General features: G+C 38.6%; 2 protein-coding genes across 4 annotated transcripts in view; one reads left to right on the top strand and one right to left on the bottom strand.

Moving 5' to 3' along the window:
- LMBR1 (limb development membrane protein 1) overlaps positions 1 to 7,515 on the top strand; it is a 62,833-nt gene extending 55,318 nt beyond the window's left edge. For both annotated transcript variants that reach the window (XM_042888215.1, XM_042888216.1), the window contains 2 exons: positions 2,827 to 2,988; positions 4,116 to 7,515. In XM_042888215.1, coding sequence (XP_042744149.1) covers positions 2,827 to 2,988; positions 4,116 to 4,198 — 245 coding nt within the window. In that variant the 3' untranslated portion in view covers positions 4,199 to 7,515. The remainder of the gene's footprint in view (positions 1 to 2,826; positions 2,989 to 4,115) is intronic.
- Positions 7,516 to 12,110: 4,595 nt separating this feature from the next.
- RNF32 (ring finger protein 32) lies at positions 12,111 to 25,387 on the bottom strand. 2 transcript variants are annotated; one of them, XM_042888218.1, is made up of 8 exons: positions 25,250 to 25,387; positions 23,921 to 24,191; positions 20,227 to 20,369; positions 18,582 to 18,614; positions 18,024 to 18,148; positions 17,775 to 17,883; positions 12,765 to 12,929; positions 12,111 to 12,385 (listed from the first exon to the last, which is right to left on the bottom strand). In XM_042888218.1, the coding sequence occupies exons 1-8, from the start codon at positions 25,271 to 25,273 to the stop codon at positions 12,146 to 12,148; spliced, it is 1,110 nt and encodes a 369-aa protein (XP_042744152.1). In that variant the 5' UTR covers positions 25,274 to 25,387; the 3' UTR covers positions 12,111 to 12,145. The 2 variants fall into 2 exon arrangements, with proteins under 2 accessions (XP_042744152.1, XP_042744151.1); XM_042888217.1 differs by lacking the exons at positions 12,111 to 12,385; positions 12,765 to 12,929 and adding an exon at positions 17,440 to 17,481.
- Between the last annotated feature and the right edge of the window lie 388 nt (positions 25,388 to 25,775).

Raw genomic sequence — 25,775 nt, forward strand, 5'->3', positions numbered from 1 at the left:
ACAGATTAATGGTAAAACTCACTTTAAAAAAAAAAAAAGGCCGACAAATGAAATTCCTGAATAGTTTGCCATAGAGATAAATAAAAGAAGAAAAAAGATGGAACAATTAACACACAGCTAACAAATGCACAGACACAGCTGTCCAAACAGGATTAATAGAGTGTGTTAGAGTACAGTGAGTCATGTGGCGCTTTGCAAAAATATCAACATGTGTTGCACTACATGCTACTGCCCTGTGGGACTGAGAAGGTGAAAAGAAAGAAATATGTTAAGCAGATTCATCGTCTTTTCAGATCATTAAATAAGTAAGTTTCTAGACTGTACAGAAAGCACTAAATATTATTGTTATGTGAAAGATAAAATAGCAAAAGTTATCTGATACGTGTATGGGGCCTTCTTCAAGTCTTAAAGATGGAAATAGCAGAGTTTTTTAATGTTAAACAGTGTGCTTATGTAGATGAGCTGTCTCTAATCTTAGTCCGTGATAGCTTTTACTAAGCTAAACTAATTTTATCAGAGCTTTTCAGCAGTAGTAGTCCTGCTTGAAAATTGTTTCCCACCAACACTGTATTGCTATGAGGCAAATGGAGAACAGGGCACTTAACAGACAGAAATATAGAAACAAAGAATTGTGAACTAAATGGAATTTTCTGATATGATGAAAGCTTTCCCAGAATTCTTCTCTTGCTTGTAATGGTAGAGCAAAACACCGTATGAAACTCGTTTGCAAATATAATTTAAAATAGTGTTTCTTTTTTAACCTGAACAGCTTTTTAAAAAACCGGTTTGTTTTAAGCCTGAACAATTATTTAGTGCTTCATTTGGAAAACTGTTGTGAACTTTCATGGATAAATGTCTACTAGAGCTGCAGCTTTCAGTTCTGAGCAGCTTTTCAAGTTGTGGTCTTGGGAACTCTTTCTTTTTTTTTTCTACAGGCTGTGTAGATTGTGCTTCTGAGGAGTCACAAAAGCTTGTTAACCTTTTCCCCAGCACGCCTACAGAATGACGCTGTCTGATTTTCTCATGAGCAGTGACTTTTTTGTATTTGTAAGGGGAAAATGTGTAGCTTATGTTACAGAAGTGTTGTGCTTCATTTTTGTTTGTCCTTGGAACTCCCACACCATTGCCAGCTATTCTTCTGAACCCCTTTGTGTCCAGATAAATTCACCCAATTTTCTGCCTGTTTTGTTTCTTTTCCTTTGAGGGTCTGGAAGTCTATACATTCAGGTTTGACTTTCTCAGTTTTCCTGTAGCTCTGCAGCTTGAGTAAAACACTCTGCTGCTTTGAAAATATTCTTAAGGGCACTGTTTGGCTTCAAGTGTGAAAACAACTGTTATTTTTCAACTGTTTACCACTTGTTTAGTCAGCTTGTGCTTCATTTCTCTTGCTTTATTTCTACTTGCTTCTCTTTTGCTGTTTTGGTCAACTTTAGGTTGATTTTTTTAAACCTCCTTTATCCTTTCAAACTTTTTTCATTTTCTTCATTGTGTCATGTTTTGCTTGAACCCAAAAGTTGATTCAATTTTTTTTTTTTTCAATTTAAATGACTGAGTACAAGAAACATCTGCCTTCTAATATGATGATGGCTCGCTGAGGAGTCTTGAGGGTCTGAACCTAAACTATGGCACAGTGAGGTTTGTAAGTGCTGAGCTTACCTTTGAAAGGAAGGCAGCTGACCTCTCATTCTGTCTCTTCACTTAGTATTGCTGGTGAAGTTGTAGTTCTCAAAGGCCTCAGTCTTTTCAAAAATAAGATGATAGAAAAATATTCCAGATCCTGCAGGACCACTTCTAGTTTATGATGCCTTTAGTTCTGGTACAAGGTTTCCTTCCTTCACAATGTTAGTCTGAACTGTGAGAACGTGTTGCCATGACATTTTCTGAGTCGAGTTTTTAGGTATGTAACAGCTCATTGATCCTAGACAATCATTATTTGTGTATTATAAAGTCACAGAATGGCTTGGGTTGAAAGGGACCCCAAGGATCACCAAGTTGCAACCCCTTGCCACAAGCAGGGCCACCAACCTCCAGATCTGATACTGGACCAGGCTGTCCAGGACCTCATCCAACGTGGTCTTCAGCACCTCCAGGGACAGAGTGTCCATAACTTCTGGGCAGCCTGTTCCATCACCTCACCACTGTCTCTGAAAAGAATTTCCACCTGATATCCAATCTAAACCTTCCCTTCTTGAGCTTAAAACCATTCCTCCTTGTCTATCACAGTCTACCCTTGTAAAAAGTTGTGAAGATGACCTGTCGGTGCCATCTTTCAGCCAGGCTCTTTTCCTTCTGTGAAAATAGAGGCGGATAGCTCTGGGAAGAAAGCTGTGGTTGGAAAGAAGTCTTTAAACTTCAGTTTCAAAAGCAGGTGCTCTGAAGAGCACAGACATACAAAAGCTCAGTGTTGTGGTTCTCGTGGAACCTGTACTGCCTGTGTTTTTCAACAAGAAAATCCACAATGTATTTTAACATTTTTTTCTGAAACAGATTTCACAGAAACTGAAATTTCAAGCATTTTTCATTCTAGTGTTGACTTTTCCCAGTTATCTTTATTGAAACTATAAGGGCAGAATTCTTATTTAGAGTAAGGAGTTGAGCTCTCATTATTCAAACATTTTGCTAGGAAACCTAAGAAAGCATTTTGCTAAATGTCTTAGTTTTATGGCAGTCATAGAGGCAAGTGACTTGATAGCACTTTCTTGTCTATTTAACCACGTCTTACTGTGTGTTGTCTGAAACTACTTCACTTCCACAGGGTGATAGTTGTGTGTTTTTCTGAAAATGTAATCAATGTTTTAATGCAAGTCTCAAATTCAATTTTAACAGGAATTACTCGATTTGATCTGCTTGGAGACTTCGGAAGGTTTAACTGGCTGGGAAACTTCTATATTGTATTATCTTACAACTTGCTCTTTGCTATCATGACAACATTATGTCTGGTCAGAAAGTTCACTTCTGCTGTGCGAGAAGAGCTCCTGAAGGCATTAGGTAATAATAGTACTGGAAATTTAGTTTGTACTTCATATTACTTTTCTCTAGCATTGATACCTTGTAGTGTTACCTCCATGTTGTGAAGGCATAGAACATATTCTTTGCTGCTCCTGAGCATGCAGAAGTCTGAATGTGTATCAAAGTCTGAGCAGTGGTTGTCAGTAATTCTTAAGGGGAACTTGGCATTTATGACAATTGGAAGGCAGAACTAAGAGATTTTAATCTTTCTTCCTGTCTTTTTACCCTGACAGAGACACCTAATCCTTAAATTCTTGTTATGTGTATTATATTGAGCTGCTTTCAGATTCTGCATTCCAGAATGTAAATGTTCATGTGCTGTGTTTGTTTGCTTTTCAAGGCAACTTATTAATTCACTAAAAATAGGTTAGTGGAAATCTCAGCTGCTTTGTTTTGATGTTTTTTTTTAAGTGCTACATGTTTACAAAGTCCTTGTACAAAATGTATGGGATATTAATAACTGGCTGAGTAACAACTAGAGTTGATAACAGGATTTTGATCAAATCATGCTTTCATGTTCAGGAATTTGCAAGTCTGGCCATACAAAAAAGGTGAGAAAAATATTTGATACTAAGAAGTTGTTACTGCATCTCATGTCAACTAATGAATGAAGCTCCTTTTTACAGAATAGTATTTGCTTAAATGGAATGGGCTAACAGTGAGACTTCAGGGTTTGTTTATAAACATGGACTCAGTTTGTAGTGTCTAAAAGGTACTTGTGTTAGTTTTCACTGACTACTGCTTTCCGAGTTGGGAACTTGCTGAACAAAATCCTAGAATGAGCCTTTCTTCTGGAGGCAATTAAGTTAGTTTCAGAGCTACTACATAGGGCACTGCAAAATGACTGATACTGTAGGACTAACAGAAGCCATTCTGTCTTTTTTGATGTTGAGTTTTCAAGCTCCAGGGGAACAGGTGACTAGGGAAGTAGTGTGTAAATCTATCCATTGAATTTTATGCTAAAATACTTTCAGAGAAGTTGCACAGTTGATTTGAGAGAGTGCTTAGTTGAAGCAGTTTTTAGTCTGCATGTATTTTTCTGAATAGCTGTATGCATGAAATTTGGAGGAATCTCACTTTTTTCCTTACTGTGTAATGTTTTTCAGGATTAGATAAACTTCATCTGTCAAACAATCCAAGAGACTCAGAGACAAAGCCGTCTGCAAATGGGCATCAGAAAACACTGTGATTGACAATCACCTGCAATCAACAGAGCTGAAAACATCAACCTCATGGCATTCCCGACATCTCATCAGCTTTTTTATATTGTTCTCTTGCTGATAATCTGGGTCCAGCCTTGTCTCATTTCTTGATGCTGTGTGCTTCTGAGGAACTTAGCTGTATCAGATTCTTCTCTTTCCAGTTAACTTCTGGTCTGCTTGTTTATTTCCCAGTAAGTTAATGCAGGAGGTGCCTTGAAGACTGGAAGCTGAAGAGAATAATTAATTTCTTTTTATTGACAGTCTCATATTCTTAGATACAAGCCTGCTAGCCTCTGAAAGCATAGTATCTCCTGTGTAATGCAGACACAGGTTGTAAAGAATAACTTTGGGACTTTAAAAAAAAAAAAAAAAAGAAAAAAAAGATACACTTGAAGCCCGGTATGACCCTTATTGGAAATGTAAGCTACTTGGAATGGGCATCCTTGACAGTAGATAAGCAGTTCCACTAAAAATGTTTTAAAAAAGAAAGTTACTGATAAAGACCACAGATGATGTCGGACTCGGTCTGATAGCATGAAGCTTTCTTGGAAGGCCAATGTTTTCAGTTCTCTGTTCCCAGCTGTGAATGCCAGTTGCTTTACTGGAAGTCAGGCAATGTCTAATGAAATAGTGAGCCACACAGTGAAGATTTACTTCAGTGTTAAGTCTGAGCCTAGTGTGCTTTGGAGGAAAAAAAAAAAAAAAAAAAGCTGGGTAGACCCCATGTCACAACTCTTACAATTCTGTAATGATGTGGTGCTGTGGAGGTCACTCACCCTACCAAGTACATCCCTGTAAAATTCTGTATGAACTCCTGTGTATAAGTAGTACTTGTAACTCATGCAAGTTGCACAAGTCTAGGAGGCTGTGGTTGTAGTTGTTTTTTTTTGTTTGTTTGTTTTTTACAATCTTCTTTAATTTGAAGTAAATTATGTCTCTGGATTTATACTGTAGTTACGAGGATTTCTGTTCAGTGGCATAATCCACTATCTTTCACTAGCCTGTTTTTTAATGTACACACAAACGTGTATATAGGACTACATGTGTAGATACCATAAATTAAATCTAAGCTTATAGAGATGGCATAGTTGGTTTGATAAGTAAAGCTTGTGTGTTCAAGCTTGGTAGTACAAATTTCTGTGATGTTACGATTTAACTGCCCAGAGGCCTTACATTCAGAATGGCATCAGTGAGTGTAATGTAATTTTTCTTAGCATCACTTCTGCCTTAGGAATTCTTTTAGCAGTCTATGGTAATAATAAAAAAATTATAAAAATGGCAAAACCAGCACCCACCAACAGAACCCCAGCTGTTCAAACTCTAGTTGCATTTTTGTGCTGCTCTGTTACAGGTAGTGTTCAAATAGATTGGAATGAGGACAACTTCAGTATGTGCTCCGTATGTAGTGGATCAGTTAATATTCCTGATTATTCTGGTTGCTGTTAAACTGAAGGATGTCTGTTTGTGGCTTTAGGTCATGAGTGTGATGAGGCTGTGACAGTTAACTCTCCAGCAGGGTTCTGAGATAAACTCTGTGTCAGAAGCTGTTGGCTGGTGTCTACTGAGATGGCTGCACTGGGCTGTAGACTTACAGGTGTGTGTGAATGTGAGAGTTGTTTTTTTTCCTTTGTTTTCTGAGACAGTTTCAAAATTCATGCTCCAGTGTACCTGAGAATTTCTTGTTTTTTTGCAGGTTGCCTTTTCTGACTTGAACTGGGGCATAATATGAATACTGCTGTAGCAAATATGCTGGAGTTACTTTTTGTGTGATTAGTATAAATTCAAGGGTTATTAAACTGACTGTTGATGTGTTGTACTGAGTCTTGGAGGACTTAAAGTAAAAGTGCTTGATTTTTTACTAAGATTTACAAGCATCTCTTTCTGTTGTTTAATGCTCTTTCAGTGAGAAAGGTTTTCTGAGTCAGTTCCTCAGCCAAGAACAGGGAGGTATAATTAGAATTTGCTTGAGAATGTTTACATTTTAAACACGGGGAGTTTTCTTATTAGGGCCATAATTCAGGTATTCTCAGAGCTTGCAGCCTTATGTGTTATTATAGCTAAAAGCATCTGAAATGTATCCACTCGTCTACATAAGTGATAGTATGACTAAAGTTGTCCTAGTGTCTTACTGAGGCAGGTGAGCTGTGAGTGAGGCTAGTTAGCTTTGTTAAAGTATTTCTGTTGCAGCTTTGGCATTTATATAAATATGGTCTTTGAGTGAATGGATTTGAGGGTGCATCAACATAGGTCTTGGTGTTCACACTTCTCTCAGTAGAGACAGAACATTTCGGAGATGTTTGTCCCAGCATCCAAGAAGGCAGGAAGAGATGGGCTTCTGAGGTGTGTGTGGCTTCTGGAAGCGAGTTGGACAATTACTTAAGCTGAACAGAGGCAGCTCCTGCTCATGAGCCTGCGAGGTTCAGGCAAAACTTGAAAACTCTTTCAAAGCGAATGTTACAGCCGTGCCTGCTCCCAGCCCTTCTGGATTCTGTAGTCAGAGAGATGGGTAAAGCCTGTAAGAGAACATTTTACATTGGAATATGACAGATACTTAAGGATTGCTGTGTGGTTTCCATGGTGGATAAGAAATTCAGAACTACCCTGTGCAGTTAGTGACAGTGTTTTGTTTAAAAACCAACTGTTTATATTGTAACACTGTCTGCATTATGATATGTTTGGCCTTCAAAATGACATGCTTATGCAGAACTCCTTACAGATCCAATGGTACTTTCAAATATCCTGTGTGTAAGATACAGGTCACTGTATACTTTTCACAGAAGCATATGGTCACTTAAATGCACACAACTGGTAATTCATTAATGGATGTGATGATGCATTCCTAGTATTTTGACTCATGTAGAGTCAGGTGGTCTATACCTTCAAGGTATATACAACTGATCTTAGTAACATTAACATCTGCCTCACTTCTTAGGAGGCAAAAAGCACATAAATGCTTCCATCTTCAACTAGATACCACACAAGACCAAAAAAGTAGATGTAAATTCGGTGTTTTAGATCAGCCATTTCTTGGCTTTATTCTGTGTTGGTAGCACAATATTAAGTGCAGTGGCAGAGCTGTAATATCATGGGATTTCTTCTAAGTGTAAAGCACACTGTCAATATTTAACACCTTAAAATGATAAATAGCAGTATTGGTTACTATACAGTGACAGTTTTTGCCTTCGTAGGAAGCTTTGTTTACTGTTTGTAATGTGATGTTCATCTTCGGCCCTGCTCCTCCACTGTCTTTTCCCCTGTTGACTGCTTCATGGTGTCATAGAAATTAAAGGATTTGACAAGTTGCTCTCCTTGTCTGGTTCCAAAGTACCACCTTGGGTGACACGCGGGGGGCAGCTGCGTGTGTGGGCAGGACCTCGTGCAGCCCTGTGCTGAGTGGGACGGATGCACACAGTGCTGCAGTTGGACGTGTTCTCCTCCATGTGACTGACGTGTGTGCCACCAGGGGCAGCAGCTGTGAGAGGGCTGCAGCAGTCCCTCCTGTTCCTCACCCATGTCTACAGCAGCTCATCTGGGTCACTGCTGCATAGGAAGGACAAGCTGGCCCTTTTTGCAACGAATTTACCCTCTAATGTACAGGAAGAAGGTAAAAAGCAAAGAGCAATCCCATCCATCCAACTTTCTATGAATTTGTTAAGGTTGGCCTAATTTCTCCATTCTTTTCCTCCTCTTTCAGAATGTTGGTGGGCTCAGGCAGTGCACAGCAGTTGAGCGTTATCTGTTCTGTATTTAAGCAGTGTGTATAACTGGGAATGCCAAGTGCAGGAGTGCAGCTAGATCCTACTATTTTATGCATACTCTGATTTTTAAATTAATTCTTTATGTAGGTAAAGTCATTTCAGTGGGGACAACTCACTACAGCCAATTTTATAACCTCTTTAAGAAGAAATAAATTTTGTTTTGTTTGATCAGAAAGTCTGTATGATCTGTGAACCTTTAAATGCTTCAACTAAGGCTGTAAGGTCCCCATGCCCTTCCTGTTGGTATTTTTTCATTTTAGTGCTGACTTGAAATAACGTTAAAGGTTGTCTAAGGATGCAAATATACCTGACTCTTCTCACCTGTATCTTTCAGGACCTAGTATCTTGTGCTCTTAAATGTACTGCTGTTGGTTAACTAGCAGTCTTTTCTAGTTGCATTATTAGCATTTGAATGTTAAAAAAATTCTGCTTTTGATCTCATCAAGAGAGCAATCGAAGCTGACAGCTGCTTTGATGTGGATTCCAGACCAACCTGGTGTGCAGGTGATGTCTGCAGCTGGCAATAACCTCTGCCACCTCTTCCTGCCTTGCCCAGTGCCCTTCATTCAGATGAAGTCTCTAGCACTGCCCGAAGAACCTGTGATGCTCCTCCTTTCTTTGAGGCATGAGGAGCTTGGCCCGTGGGTTGTCCATCTGCTACACAGTTCTAGTTGCTGTATTTTTGGATCACTTGTGATTGATGTTCTCAGAGTCTGTAGTCAAAACCATGGGAAGGAGTTTGCATCTTGTGTGAAATTAGGACTGAATGTAACTTTCAGAATCCCCACTGTGCACAACAGTTTTAGGAAACTGGAGCAGAAGAGTTGGGGAGAAGGCTGTAGCTCACCTCTATGCTGACCGTGTTCTTTCTCTTCCATCCTTCTCCTAGTTGATCTTTAGAATTGAACATCAGAAAAAAATCCTTATTTTAAATTCAGTTGATGACGTTCAAGGGCTGATGAAACTGTGCTACACTTGGCCTTAATTATTGGTTATTGACATCTTTTCAAGTCCACTTATGAGCACCACTGGAGATGCAGCGATGATGTTCTTCAGTCACGAACATATTAGTATTTATTCATTCATTTGCACTTCATCTGTTTTCTGCTACTGGGTTCCATTAAAACAGTCCTGTCATTAGTGTGACTGCTCTAAGAATTTACCAAGAGATCTGAATTTGGAGTGAGATGGAAATCCTTTAGTCATGCTTTTGGCTTCCAGTAATGTGAAGGCCATCTACCTGCTTTTCAGTGCAAGAAGCAACTTCCTTGTACCTGAGATCATGCAGAAGGCTGCTCTTATGAAGGAGCCGACGTATGAACATTGCAGACCTCCTTGTGAAATGACCATGAAGAAAATGCAGCATGATGGCAGTTCTTGTGCTGGGAATGTAATGGTTGTGTTTAAATGCCTGAGGAGGAAATGAGCTGATGTATGACATGTTTTCCCCTCAGCCATGGGTTTTCTCAACCTGGGCCAAAACACTTGGTTTCACAAAATCATTGTGGCTGTTTCCACCCTGACTTTATACTGTTTTACAGAACAAATTGGAGCCTCTTCATTTTTTTTTTTTTTTTTTTTTTTCAGATGTGGACTTCAAAGTACTTTTGTCTAATTTGGACTGAGTCCTGTTGCTTTAAAATAAGTGGACAGAAAATGGATGCATTTGGGTCAAGAATCTGAAATCTTAACATGCACAAAAAGTATATGTACACAAAAGGAGGGTAGGTGTCCTTTACTTCCTTGGGCTGAGAACCAAATCCTACATTACCTAGATAAAAAACGTGCATTACTCTGAAATGCACTGTCTCTAAAATCCCCACTGAGGAGACGAGAGCACCAGGGTGCTGCTGGCCATCCATCACACCTGGCCACCTTCAGGTGGCCTCTGCTGGTGTGTCCATAAGAGTTACAGCACTGAATGAGTGTTCGTGTTGATGTTGCTACTGCTGTCACTGTAAGAATGGCAGCAGGTACTTCTCCTCAGGCACTTCCAGTTTTTTCCCTGTGGTGTTACTCATTTAGATTGGTCTTAGTTTTTCTAAACGGAAAAAAATTGCACAATCTTAACTGTATGCAATCCTGAGTGATGTTGAATGGATTTAGTTGTACTTTGTTGGTTCAGTTTGTGCTTAGAGCTTTGTTGAGTCTGTAGTCTTAAGCAACAGCTTTTCTCACATGGTGGTATGTTGGACCAAGGTAAAACTGCTGAAAAATAACACTCTCCTTGCTAATGCAAACAGAACGATATTCTGTAGTAATACCTTCTCCCCACCAAACCCTTCTTAGAGTATCTTAGGTCAACCAGAAATATGTTTTGCAGTGTTCTCAGTTGTGGTTACTTTGCTGTGTTACAAAACTTGATGAAAATAATTCTTGAAGCCTTGGTCAGGTTGACATTTTTGTGTGTGAAAAGCCATGGTTGTAGTTTTTTTCCCCATTGTTTGAAATGTTACCTCCAGTGTTTTGTAGGAAGAAGCTTTTTTTTTTTTTTTTTTTTACTTTGTTTTCAATAAAGTGTGATTCCTAATGGGGTTTTGATTCTATTATTTAAAGCCATGAGAAAGATCTGTGGCATCCCAAGCATTCTGAATGGTTCTGTGAGTAGTTGGTGTGAATAGCTGCATTCCCTTCCATCCCTCCTGCATTTAATGTATTTTGGGGATTCTCTTACAAAAAATTACGTGAATCTCCATCACATACCACATATCGTGTACACTCAGAGGAATGACAGTCCTGCTCTTAAAACAAGGATGTGATGAATTCCAGCACTCCAAGGAAGTGAGGATTGTTCGTGGAAAAGTATCCAGATTGTGTGATGTTAACAGTACGACTGAAGTGCAATTCTTAATTTCTTTAATAATGTGACAGTTCTTAAACTCTTTGAAACTCTCACTGGAGACTGCAGTGTTGTTTTCTTTAAAAGAAGTCCAAGAATTGTACATTTGGAAAGGACCTGCAGACACCTGAGCCATTCGACTGCACAGGATCAGAAATACTTATGTTAGTCCCTAAGATGCAGGTTAAATACCAGGAATATCTGTGACTTCTGACAATATATTGTTGTTTAATTGTCCAGGATTCCCTAAATGCCAAGTGTAAGAGGTCCTTGAAACGTTTGCAAGCTTTGCAAAGCCTTACAAAGCTTTAATTTGGTTCTCAGGTGTCCACAGTAAGCAAGACAACTCTTCTGCTTGCGTGAGCATTTCCAAGGCTCAAAGACTGTATTTCCCTTTGTCTTCTATTCAACAAGTGACTTCCCTAGTTCTCTCAGCAGTTTGATGCTGTCCTCTGTAGAAACCTCTTACCTAAGGAACTCCTAGCAGGATATTGATCTATTCTAGCTCAAGTCTTTAAATGCATGTGATGTCTGCCTCACTTGATGCTTGACACAATCTGATCTTGTCAGCGTTATTTGAAAGCTCTCCATTTGAATAGTTAATCAGACATTGCCTTTTTGTGCAAAAATGATCTTTCTTGTTACTTTTATGATTCGCTTCTGTGGAATGGTCTTTGTGCTTAGACTTGTAAGTTACACGTGGTGACCTGAATTGGTTTCAGCAACATACAGCTGAAAATTCATAACCATATTTTTATTCCTGCTAAAATAGATGAGTACTTACTGGTTCCTTAGTTCTAAGAAGTTCTGAAGTGATCCTTGGTCTTTGAGGGTCATTTCTTATTTGCAAACAGCGAACTGGGATTGGTCACAGTTGTTCAAGCAGAGCAAGAGCCGGGGTTCTGGTTGGCAAGCTTGGCTGAAGGAAAATGTGTTTCTTGCAGTGACCCCAGTGACCGTAGTGATTTTCTTGTGAATGGGAGCCTGTGCTACCACGTATCAGGCATAAAACCAGAATGGTAAAGGATAATGGGGGTTCTGCTGAAGGAACACAATGCCTAAATGCACTGTGCCTCATCGCTGGGAGAGAGATGAAAATGAGGGAAGTTGAAAGTGCCAGAGGGATGGGGACAAAAAATGTCGAGAAAGGTGAAACTGACTGTTAAAGTAGAGCAACAGCACTCAACTTTTATTTCTCCAAAGACAAGGTGAATGCCATTGTACATTTAAAAAAAATTACTTGAAAGATCTGGATCTTAAGAGGTTCCCAAGTTAGAAACATGCATGTGCATTGTCAGCCGTGCTCTGCTGGGAGGTACTTCACTGAGCTGTGGGTGTCAACACTTGAGGACCTTCTTTTGATAATATGAGCGGCACAAAGGGCAAATAGGTTGCACTCCCAAGGAAAACTCTTCAAATGCTTCAAGACAGGAATGGTGAAACAAATGTGAACAAGAAAGCAGAACGGTCTGTCGGGAGAATGGATTGCTGGTACCAGAAAAAACACAGGCAGGGTGAGCAGGAGGGCTGAGTGGCGTGATACAGATAGGACAGTCAGCTATCTCCTGCCGAAATGCCTAAGTAAAGACAACGACAGATAAACCTCTACAGTAGTGAAGCAATGTAAATATATCAATAAAATTACTAATTAAAGCATTCCAACTTTATGACTGGTGTATTTTGACAAATGAACAGCATTTTCACTCTCAATAGTGTCTTCAGTCTCCTTGGGCTCTTTGATTGAAAAGAGGAGACATGCTGCTGAAGTAAAACGAGACTTCTGAAGTATAAAAGCTTGTTAAATGTTCCTGATTTAGAATAGGTTATATTAAAAAACTGAACTCCCCTGTCCTCCCCAAAAATCTCAGTTGTGCTGAAGACTGCCATGCCTTTAAAGAGCGTAAAAGCTGGTAAGTTGGGACTTCTTAAACAAACAAAGAAAAAAAGCCAGCCAACCTGCATCTGGATCTTCTCCCAGTCATTTTCACTGAGGAGTATTTCTTTTCCTTCCAGCTGCTGAAATGCATCCCGACACGCAGCTATAGAAGAATCTATCTTGTAAAGAAAATCATCCAGGTTTATGTCATAAGAACTCAGGAGCCGACTGCTAATCTGTTGAACCTGAAAAGAAAATGGATTGCTGTTAGATTGAAAACTTAATTGGAAAACAGCCGTTTTTCAGGGAGGAGGGGATGGGAAGTGAGGGGTGGGAAAATAGCAGCTGTTGTTAGGTCAGAACCTGAATACCTTCTTACTGTTTCACTTCAGTTTTGGGCAGTTTTTCACACCAAGACATGTGCTCCCCTTATAACTGCTGAAAGTGACCCTTCATAGCTTATGATGGAATATTCAAAGTGAACTCTTTTAGATCTGATAGAAGCAAGAAGCCAAATCCAATGGCTACACAAATAATAAGAAAAGAGAAAAATCCAAACAACAAAAAAAAAAACCAACCAACAAACTGCCAACGCAAATCGACCAACCACAGAAGTATCTGAAAAGCTTGCTTAGCATTTAGTTTTCAAACTTTCAGTTTCCCATTTTCTTCTAAAACTACGAAAAACCTCACAGTAGCAGTTGATGTTTTCTAAAAAATATATATATATACACATTCATGTAATGTGCAAGTATGAGAATGCTTTCCACTGAAAGCTGTAGTTCCTCAGCAGAGACTTGAAGAAGACAAACATTAGAAAAGGGCAGACAAGAAATACTGAAATCCGTAACACGAGAGAAGTCAGTTGGTTCTTGACGATGTTTTATTCTTTTTTTAATAGTTTGATCCACTGATAACTGAGACCTATTATGTCTTATTGTGTTCAAAAATGATCTCAGGTGCAACAGTATGTTGAAAAGATGTATCTGCATGTTGGCACCACTCAGCTTTAGTTACTAGTGCAAAGTAATGCTGATGTGCTAACTTGGTGTAGCCAGCTAAAAACAAAATCCTGAGGAGTGTATTTAAATCACAACATGATTTGAAAAGCAGCAAAGTACAGAACTTCCTGTACTTTGTAGTACAGGTTTTATATCTGGCAAAGATTGGATGGATGTTCTTGTGCTTCCTCTATGATTGCTCACTGACGAGAAAGAAAAAAAATCCAATTCTATCTCATGCAAACAGTGATTTTTAGTGGTATGTGTGCAGGAGGAAACAAACAAAAATCCCACTGCACTCCTCCAGCATTTACACTATGGGGTTTCCGAACAATCCCAAATGATAACTGAGACACAAAATAAGCTGATTAAAGTGCAGCATATTGGTATATCTTTAATGGTTTGTTATAAATCTATATTCAGTGAAGATTACTAGGAATGTCACTGGTTAATCTGAACTGCTGTCACCTAAGTTCTAAAACTGGACCTGCTCCACACGGTAACATTAACTGCTCTGACTTCTTTTTAAAACCAGACTTCAGAAGGTATAGGATAAGATCATAGAATCATAGAATGACTTGGGTTGGAAGGGATCACTAATCTCCAACCTCCCTCCCCCGCCAGCCTCCATATCTAATACTAGCGCAGGCTACCCAGGGCCCCATCCAACCTGGCCTAAGATTACACCTAAACCTTATATAATTCCCAGTTTCTGGTCTGCATCGAGTCAAAGTTGATCGAGATGAAAATACTTTATATCCTGATTTATGCTCGATCTTCATTTATGTCAGCATCAAACACGAACAGACCTGAACTGTTTTGTAAGAAAGCAAAGCCAGGGCAATGTAACTGAAAGCTCAAGCAGCCGCGAAGATGCTTTAACTTTCTCTGTGAGCCTCTCAGGACCCAAAACTTGGGGAAAAACAGCTACATTTTAACTCATCCCTGATCCAGTGTCTATTTCTGTGAATCTGAGAGCAGCACAATCAGCATGCAGTCAGTTCCGGGACGCAGCCTGTCTCTGTGCACTGTGGGATGATTAGATCGACTGCTGAGTGAAATTAACCAACGAGAGCTGAAAGCAGGAGGCAGAGAAAGCGGCTGGAGCTGCATTAAAGTGAGTCGTGTCCCCCTTCTTCCTGTGCTGTGCTGTTTGTTCCTTTTCCCTCAGCAGGGAGAAGCTCCACTTCTGCCTTTAGCGTGCACTTGTGCCTCTCTACCCCATTTCACTGAGTGATCCTGAGAGTCCCCTCATGAGCTCCTTTGCACAGACACTGTAAAGGAGAGAGAGGAAAATTCTTTTCCTGCCTAAGAGGACTGCATTCTATTAAGTTCCCTGCTGCTAAGACACTATCTGCTTTGAGCTGCTCCTGTATTTCCTGCAGCATGGCCTGACCCAACCCATATCCCATCGATCAGCAAATTAAGCCTAGGGTTGAGAAGGAAGAAATTTTAACTAAAATGTAACCCCAAATTTATGTTAACTGGCAAATCTGTACTATCAAAATAAAAACAAAGTAATGAGCAATTCATATCATTTGTTAACCTTATGTTCTAGGATTTAAATATTAAATCCTGCTGTGTAACACCCAGTCATTTCTTTTTCCAGATCTGAAACTAACTGAATTTATTTCTGAAAATGCCATACCTCTACTTCGTCTGTAACTTCTTAAAACATGAATAGCAAAACATAAGCACAGGATTTGAAATACTCTGTTGGTATGCAAAACTCTTCAGTTTTGCTTCAGTCATCTGCAGGGCAGCACAAGGCTATGATAAAACAAAACGGTGAAACAAAGCACCGGCATGAACTTTGTCCACAGGGAAGCCTTTTAAAGTGATCCAGTGTCAGCAAATTGCTTACTAATGTGTTGACTTACGGCAACCCTCAAAAGTAAAATGAAAAGGCTGGAATTTACAGCATATCAATGAATCAGTTGATAAGCTTTTACTGGTTTAATATCCTCCTCGTTTGGCTGCTTGGAGCCACTTCAAGTTAGCAACAGAATGTTTACCATCTCCATGTGATAAAGGAAGTCAAACGACTAAACAAATTTTAGGACCATTATACTGTTTGGGGAGATTTAAATTAAAATCGTTGGGAGAAATCACATAGAGGGGGAGAGTGAACCTAAAGTCAGCCACCCCATCTCACAGTGACTTACCCAGCTTACTAAACAACAGTCAACACATTTAGCAAAGCTGGAGATAATGTAATGCATTTGAAAAGATTTAATTGCACCAATAAAAGGCTATGCCTCAATTAAATGACGTGCACAAGTGACATTTATGGATAGGATCAAAGAAATTTGCTACCTCGTATGCTGAAGCAACGCCCTGTTTCTGTGTGCAGTAGTGCTAAAAAGTAGCACGCTTTGGTTTCTGACCTTTTGTATCTCCTTTGATCTGAGATATTAGAAATTTTAATCATAGGTGTAATAAGTAATATCACACTAACATAAGTGCTAATATTTCAGACTTCATTTTTTATTTTGTGATATTTATCTAAGAGCGGGAAACTTGGCATTTAACCTTTGTGATTCTTCCAGAAGAGGCAGGATTATTAAAAAATTGACTTTTTTTTTCCACTTGAGGTGCTGTTTGATTTTGCTAACATTTAGGAAGTGACATTTTAAAAGCACCACAATTTTTTTGAGGCAAAATTTATTTTAGAAAAGCTTTTTAGCATCTGGAAATGGATGGATTCTCATGAAAAATTTCTTCAGTGTTTTCTTTGACCAGCACTTAAATGTGTAAGAGTTAACTCCAGGAAAACTCATCTGTCATATATCCTTTAATCATAATTGGCACCAAATTCATTTAAACCTAGCTAATCCAGGTTTAAATGGATGTTGTGGATGCCCCAGCCCTGCAGGCATTCAAGGCCAGGCTGGATGTGGCTCTGGGCAGCCTGGTCTGCTGGTTGGCGACCTGCACACAGCAGGGGGTTGAAAATGGATGAGCATTGTGGTCCTTTTCAACCCAGGCCATTCTGTGATTCTATGATTCTATGAATCCATGTGTGACAACTTTATACATTTATTCTTAAGTGAAAGTGAAAAAGTGGCACCCATTTTGTTCCCTACAAATCCTGAAATACCATGTATGAGAATGATTTCCCAATGCTGTGAATGATACATGAAATCTATGTTAAAGATTATCCTATGGTTTACAATCATCTGATGAAATGTAAGCAGTTTTATCAGTTTGTTTACCCCTAAAAAGAAGTTCTCTCAGATAGGGGCTCTATAAGTTAACACTCTGTGGGTAGTTCAATGACATCTACTGTACCCATCTGTACTCAGCTGAAATTTTAACAAGTGATGCTCAGCTGGAACATTCAGCATATTTAGAAATGTTCTTCAGCTTCCCTTTACTGAGACAAGGTATGTAACTAAGGATGGTATTCTGAGCCCACCAAAAGTGGGCAGCCTTGTTGGGAAAGAGGCAGACTTTGTTTCCAAAGTCATTCATGCAGAAAAATCTGTTTCTGTTGACTGTTATCATGATACTTGTGGACAGTCACAGTATACTGAAGTATTTAGTCACTTCTTCCAAACATAAATGTTGAAGCACCCTCCATCAAATCCACCTCCAGTGCTGAAGGACCCCCCATCATCAGCCTGAGTTGGGTTAGAGCAGAAGCTGGAGAAGAGCAAATCCACAGAATGGAGCCACCCAGTTCAGTGCCATGTGAAGAAACGATGACAATGCAAAGAAGTGATGATTGTTTATGGATTAATTAATTTCTTCTCTTACTAAACCATGGCCCCTCATAGAAAACAGATTACTGTGCCTAATCACAAAGAGGAAAGAAATACAGAGTCTCACAAAAAGCCTTGCTATACATATGGAACAACAGATAGTATACTACATATTAAGTTAGGCCTTAAGAATCTAAATTATTTTCCCTACTTTTACACTGAAAATAGGGTGGGATGAGGAGACTAACGGAGTGTCTCCAATGCTGCTTGCTTGATACGAGTGACAAGGAATAAATGAAAGGGTACAGAGCTGACACTCAAGAGTTTAGACTTAAGGGAGCTGAATCAGATCAAAGAATGGACCAAAGAAGCAAATGAAACATACCTTTTCCTCAAAAAACTGTTTCCTTAGTTTGCTGTCTTTAGGAGGCACTGTTTTTCTCAAGTTTTTATACCATTTTCTAACAACGTATCCCCTCCAGGAGGCTTGAATTCTGTAAGAAACAAGATTGCTCAGGAGGAAGCTCAAATTTACATTATTTGACTGTTCAGTTCTTCTGTTCAGTTTCTCATTAAAGTTTTAATTCAGAATATTATTTTGAAATAAATATTGCCCATTGATGGCTCCTCTTACCTGATTGCACACTTTATTTTATACAAGCGGGCCCCGTCATGTATCACTCTGGTCTGGTACTGCTTTTTCCTGCACATAGGACAAGACTTTTTGCCCGTAAATTTTTCAAAGGCTTTCAGACATGCCTGAAAAAATCATTGCAATTATCTACTACATATTTGATATCACTGGGAAGAATGAAAGCGGTTAGATTACAGAATGTAAAAAATGTTTATTCGGCAAGCCATGAACACCATACAAAATGTATATTTTTATAAGGGAAATGCTAAAAATATTGTAAATCAATGTATATTCTCATGATTTTTTTTGTGTGTTAGGCTGTTCTTGTTTTGTGTATGTAACTCAGTTACAAATGATGTTTTCCCATAAAGTTTTAAGAAGACAATATAATGGGATAAAGAACCTCATCATTCAATAGCTTTAAATTATACTTCTTATCTTAAGAATCTGGAATTAAAGTTCCTTTTCAAGATGGTTACATTAATTCACTGAGATATTAACTTAAGTAACTTAAAACACATACTGTATGCCTGGATTGTTAAATAAAAACATACTCACTTTATGGAATACATGGGAACATGAAAGCAACACCTGTTTTACAAAGAAAAAAAAAACAGAGAAAACTATCTTTAATCCGTTCTAAAAGCTGAAGAGTAAAAAAATATTGACAACAAGGAAAATCCTGGCTGCCTGAAAGCTCATCACTTTCTTCTGGTGACTAGTGCATTATTTCTGGTAAAAATAATATCAGTCTTCTGTAGGAATTACTTAATAAATTACAGCTTAAACCAGTATGTGAATTCGGTGTTAACAATACATGGAGTGGCAGAAAGTGAGAGATGCCAGCTGCTCTTAACTAGAGCAAAACATTCTAGAACAAGTATTTAAAATGAAAGGTGATTCCCCCCCCCTTCCCCATAAAAACATAAAAGTTCAAGAAGTGATATAAATCAAATGCAGCATTTCATACATTAAAAAAAAAAAAACACCAAAATACACAAAAAGATGAAAAAACAACAAGAAAAGAGAAAGCATGTTTGTGGGCTACAAGAAAACTTCACCTTTATCTGACCTAAGTTCCCACCAAATGCTGATGATCTCCATCCTCACAAAAGATAGAGTTGGACAAAAACAGCAGTTGGCTCTTAGAGGAAGGGAAAACTGGGGAAGGAGTGGAAACCAGAACAAGTAGTTTGCACTATTGAGCAGGCAAACACAAAAGGATTAATGGCTAGCGGCCAGCTGAAGGGAAAGCTTTCAGATACAGTGGCTTTTTTTTCCCTTGAGGGAGGAAAGCTAACAGAAATTCCGAGGACAAAAAAAGAATTCCAGAGGCATTTCCCTTTTTGTGCCAAATCTAAAGTAACCTTCTTAATTACTGCTGTCTTTTGCTCTCTCTTGTCCAGCTTTAGACTTCTAGGGTAGAATGGTCTTTTGCCAGATCTATCCCACCTGTCTTTGGACAACTGTACACCTACAATTAATGTTCACGTAGATGGAAGCAAAACCCTTCCACTTAGGGTTTGTGAGAGCAGCACTCCTCCTCAATCAGTCACTTACCCCTTTTGCTTCACATTTTCAAGATGATACATGAGAGGATCTAATAAAGCACGATGGATGTGCTCACGCTACATGCGTGGCATTGAATAAAGACACCAAGGTAAAATGTTACCTGAAGAAATGCTCACGTAACTAAGAGACTGAATAGTATTAAGAGCACACCCACTTCCATTTTCCAAGTGGAAATAACTGCTGAATTAAACTACAAAGTAATAAAACTTGCGAGAAAGCAAAATATAACTTACATTGATGAATTAATGTGTATTTATAATTTTGATTAACAGAGCCAAAGTTCATATCTAATGGGAGTTTAAATGGAGCGAAATATAGCCTATAATTGCTTTGAAAAAATATAGCAAAAATGCTGATTACCTTTTCCACTACTGTCGTAATTGCACCAGTGAACAAACATTACCAACCTTTCTCTACCATCCCACTTGCAAAGTACATCAGAGTTGACCAACATTGCAATATACTGCTTAATACTAAATACTTAATACTAAAAGCTGCTGAATACTAAATGGCATCTTAAAGTTGAACCTCTCAATTCTTTCTTCTGTACCTCCAGCTAGTGACATTTAGGAGTAACTCTGGAAAATCTTAGTTAAATACAAAATGGTGTAGTCCACGGTTACACACGTACCTGAGGCTGAAGTGCAAACTCTTCCCTGCATATTGCACAGGGCTGGATGGAATCTCCATGCTGTATGGATCTCTGCTTTATTTTTGCCCATTCTTCAGCAGTTAGTGGAAGGGAAGGGGGCTCAACTAGTCCTAATTTCTGAGCTGCAAACAGTAAGAACAACAAATCACCGGATAAAATCCACTGGCAGATGCAGATAATGGATGTTTCCATGCGAAGTTAATTGATCATACATTTATTTAAAAATAACGTGTACAAATGCTTCGTAGAAATTTATCATCTCACAAACCACTGGCTGGCAACATACTTCCTAATAATGGCTAGCTGTTTACTAATTTTCAGAACTTCTTTTAGATACAAGATTTATATAGGGATTTTTTAATGTAAGCTTCTATTTGCCAAGTAATATGAATGTGATACTTATTCACAGCTATTAAGATGGGGATTAAACTATGCAAAGTAACAATGCACAGTAACACAATTTCAAAGTGTCAGTACAAACAGAATCTGTTAGAACATGTTCGTAAAGGTTTATTTAACTTTACATTTCTGCATTCTTGAAACAAAGAAAAATGAATAAAGCGGCATAATAAAAAAAACTGATGTAAAATGTGCTGATGTAAAAATGTAACATGAGACTGTGATGGATAAAATAGAAGGAGCAAAAAGAAACAAAAGAGATGGTCACAGGACATCAGTTGCAGGGGCATTGTGAATGCTCAGCTAGGCAGTCTCAGATGATAACTGTGAAGTATCACACTGAATGTCCATGATAAATCTGTCTTCTCAGAGAAGGAATTTGTGAAAATACAGTATTTCCCCCACTTACGGGATATAGGCCAGGATCAGTAAAAGAAAAATGCTAGTTGGTACAGTCAAGAATAGACCTATGTCGTTTTGAAAAGCAGAGGAAACCTCTATGGGCTGAATGAAGATAGTGGAGAAATGCCTGAGGTATGTGCAATGACCTAAAACATGAGTCCATGAGGGGGCATCCATCATATTTGCTAAAATCAGAAAAGAAGAGGTATATTAAATAGAATGTAAAGCAATGATGCTGAGTTGTAAGTGGGAAAGGGCCAACTCTTTTACTTGTACCACAGAGCAGATCCAACCAAACTCTTGGCATAAAGCGTCCTCATAGCAGAGAACATCCTTCAAAGACACCCAACAAAACTGATTTCATATCTTATATTTACTAAAAACAAAAATCAAGTTTCACTTGACAATAGCATCTAAGAGTATCAGTGGATGAGTATGAAAAGAAAATCCCATCTGGATGGTCCAATAGACAAATGTGGATAGTCTTTACAATGATAGAATCTGGATACACTGCAAACCAGTCACAGTGGAAGACAGTATTACAGAATAAAAATACCTGCCCTTTATTTTCTTCTAATCACTGTGGTCAAAAACTGTTTTAGGGAAGACAATGGGATGGCGCTGGGGAAGCCCTTTGTACATGCCCGGAGTGAAAAAAAATTAAAAAAATTAAAGAAAGCTTATTAAAAACTTCCACAAAAAGATGATTGAAGTTGCCAAATAGGAATTGGAGGCAAAACTTAACTTCTAAATAATATAAACCAGATGGGATATTTGTGAGGGACAGGTTACACAGGTGTTTAGAAAGAAAGCTATTACACAACACAGTTGATGAAGGAAAACTGGCAGCAGGACACAGAAGAAGTGATATGTGATTGATGTAAAAGGCTCTGTGAAGATATTTTTGAAGCAGCACTTGGAATAAATATAAGTAACGAAAGCCTACATTTATCACAGCTCAAGAGATCCAAGAGTTTTCATCCTTATGCACTGTTCAGAAGCCCAACCTGCTTACTGACACACTCACTTTACAACTGAGCTATTTATCCTAAAACGAACATTAGCAAAGTAATTACATACAATAACCTCTAAGCCCTTATAATTAGCTTTTAGGACGCAAGCCCCCGTTGAGAAAAATTTAATGACCGAACCCTCGGAGGTTGTTTGATTGCCTACAAACTCAAGAAGGAAAAAACGCATTAAATTACATTTTCAAAGTTGCTTCACAACTTAAAGGTTTAAAACACAGAGTTCTTAAAAAGAGAAAGTCTGACACAAGCATTACACATTAATGAGAGATTACAGGTGAAAATACTAATAAGCCAACACAGACACAATGGCAATGACTTCTTAAAATCTTTCAGCACATTCTTTGGAATCAGTTGCACAAACATTCATATGGGATCTCTCAGTCAGTGCTGGGATTTAAGGAGAAAATACTTCGCCTTATAGTTGCAGAGAACATGCTCACACTTGGTCTGCATTTTTTCACCACAACCTTTAGCTTCCAGAATCACTCATTATTTGTATTTGCGTTAACCCCAGTAGCTCTCTGCTGGCTTTGCCCCCGGAATCCTCTCTTCTTTCAAATTCCTCTCCAAACGGCACCAAAGAAAAAAACCCTCCCATCTTTAGAAGTACAACCAAGCAAACATACTAATAATCACCTTGTCTTACTACTTTTGTCCAAACGCTTGCTACACTCACTTATTGTGTATTATCTTAAGTTACCCTCTCAACCTCACTCTGATTCCAAAAGGCAGATGCCTGTGCTTGTATGGAGCCTCATTGATTTACATGGTTCTCTTCAGAGCTTGGACTACTGTGACAGCTCCTCCAGCAAAGGCAACATGATCTTCAGAGAGGCCCCAGGGCGTTTTTATAAAAAAAAGAATAAATAAAACAATTATTAATGATGATGAAATTCATGACGTTTAAAACTGTAAATTGTGGAGCTGCAAGACTCTAAGAAAAGACTAATGAAGACAATCAAAAGGATGGAGGAGAGATGATCAAGGCAAGAATACCGTAGAAACACTTAAAGGGAAGCAAAGAATGGAAACTGCTAGGAAGCACATTTGGAGCCCTGCTCTGCTGAGACGCTTCATGGATTTCTGTGTGTTTTTTTTTTAAAGCAGTATTATCTGTCACTGCTGTACAACTGCGTTATTATAATACTATTTAAAAGTGAGTTTTCTCACCAGGCATCATTCCAAGCCCTCACATCTGTGACTTTTATCTTGTTGCATGTTTGTTTCTAAATTTGAAAAAGGTATTTAGCTACAGGTGTTAATTCTTCCTGGATTTAGCCCCAGGACCATAGTAAAAACAAACCTTTTTAACTTTGAGTAAAGGTGGGTATATATTAACAGAATACATTTAACACAGCACAAGTGTCTTTTTATTGAATAAGGAATAAAAGAAACCATTTCAAAAACACATAAAAATCATCTTATTCATACTGCAATCTCCAAAATAAACACAGTATTCTAGCTTAAGATGCGAATATAAGGTAATGAAAGTTACCATAGTCAATATGCAAAGCATATTAAAATGGTGGAAAAGACTTCCTGCCCTTTAATGAAGAATTCTTCTTCCTCAAGTTGCTCTAGGTTTTTTTTTTGTTTTTTTTTTTTCTTTTTTACATTGACTGTCATAATGTCATAATAAGTCTTAATACATTTCTAAAGCCATATTCAAGCCACTGATGACAATTCCACTGCTTAAATGATCAGATATTGACAAATTTAAAAATAAGAACTTATGCTGTTTAGCACTGAATTGCCTTATTCAGTAAAAAGACTAGATACTTCATGTTAGTTATTGTAAATAAAGACAAAAAAAACACAAATGAGAAAACACTGAAGTTTACCTAAGGTTAGCCGTGGAGGATTGGGATCAAGAACATACTCCTTTTCCTCATCTTCTTTATTCTTCTGGTGAGTGCTCTTTTTTTGTAGCCCAGTATCTACCACTGCTTTGACCGTCTCTTTGTTCACAAGTCTGTAAATGTTCCTGATGTTCCTTGACTTTGACTTAAAAGGATCTGCTAACGAAAGACCTTGGAGCTGATGACTGTGTATTATATGATCCTGCAAAGCAACTGCAGAAACTGCTATCCCCTCTCGTTCAGAGGCGAGGCCCTAGCAAGGAAAAAAAAAGTTTCCATAATTATTATTGCAAATGATCTAAAAAGACATATGGGATACTAAATTAAAAGAAATCTCAGCCAAAGTGTTTGACTTGTCAAAGGCTTTTATCCACACGCAACTCGCTTACTTGAAGCCTAACATACAATTACAGTGACACGAAGTCTGAGATTGATGCTTCTGACACATCCCAGTTTTAACATACAAAAAGTAAAATGATATCTTTGATTTGTTGTTCATATTGAATAAAACAGCAGTAGTTTTTCAGTTTTAATTATGCAGTCCATAATTATTGTATGCAATAAACTCATCATGGACTATAAAAGTCTGGCGTGCCCAAGCACATTTAATTTCAATTAAAAACAATCCCAAGGGTAACGTGGTTTTCCACAACACTAAATACTAGAGATGCTCTGAAAGTAATGCCTCCTATTTTATTTTGTTGGCCCAGAGCATCAGAGGTGGATGTTGGTGATATGGCAGCAGAGGCTGAACCTTCCTGCCAATATTCTGTTATGTTTTTTTTGCTTTGTGACAGACAGCACAGAGGGGCAGCCGGACACTATGGCATCTGAGACAGAAATGAGTACGAAGAAAAGGGGAGTCACTGAATTCCTTCAGGAGGGAAAAAAAGGCACCCATTGACGTTCACTGACCCTTGCTGAATGTTTATGGAGACCAAAGAGTGGACATCAGAACAGTGAGGCAGATGGATGGTGGGTTTCAACGGTGACAACAGTGTGAAAGACAAGCCAAGCTCTAGATGGCCATGCAGATTTTCATGAGCGTAGCATACAGGGTCTTGTTACTTGCTGGTAGAACTGCATAGCTAGTGGTGCTGACTATGCTAAAAATTAGTGTTTTGCAGATGAGAATTTGCTCTATCAAACAGTGATATTTTGCTCTTTGCTTTATCTTCCAGGGAAATAAATAGGAGACATTATTTTTGGAGCAACAGGAATATATTATTTTTATGCAAGTAATGGGTTTATCTGCCTGCTCCTACAGTTCTCCCCACCCTTTTGCCTTCTTTCAAAGATGTGCAGTCATACCTTGTAAAAACGATGATCCTCCATCGATCGTCTCCAGACAGATCTACAAAAGTCAGTTGGCTGTAGGAACAGAAACGTTGCCAGAAATGCCTGGCAACGAAAGGCCTGGGCGGAGCAGAGAACCTGGAGTGCTGGGAATGCACAGCCTTCAGCCAAGTGTTCTGCTATCAGTGCTGTGTTAGCACCAGCGGGGTGTTTATCTACGATCTAACGAGGATAATTTCAATCACCAGTGGCTCCAGCCTGAAAAACACCATGAAGTTGGATAGAGTGGTTGTTGTGGCTGTCTCTCTTGCTGGGTGAGGAGAAGGACTCACATTTTCTCCTGTTAACCAAAACAAGGCTATCCCATTTGAAGTTATGCACTGGTGGCTTTGAGAGAAGGAACGCGATTGCCATTTTGTGTGACTTGCAATTTTGGCAAATCTATGGAGTTATTAAAAAAATAACATATACGAAGAGAAGAGATGAGCTGTATCCATAAAGATGAAACCAAAGACCCCTGTCACCTGGTGTCCTGTCCTCA

The sequence above is a fragment of the Lagopus leucura genome, unplaced genomic scaffold, assembly GCF_019238085.1.
Source record: "Lagopus leucura isolate 7727_CA_CO unplaced genomic scaffold, USGS_WTPT01 Super-Scaffold_100157, whole genome shotgun sequence".
Lineage (NCBI taxonomy): Eukaryota > Metazoa > Chordata > Aves > Galliformes > Phasianidae > Lagopus > Lagopus leucura.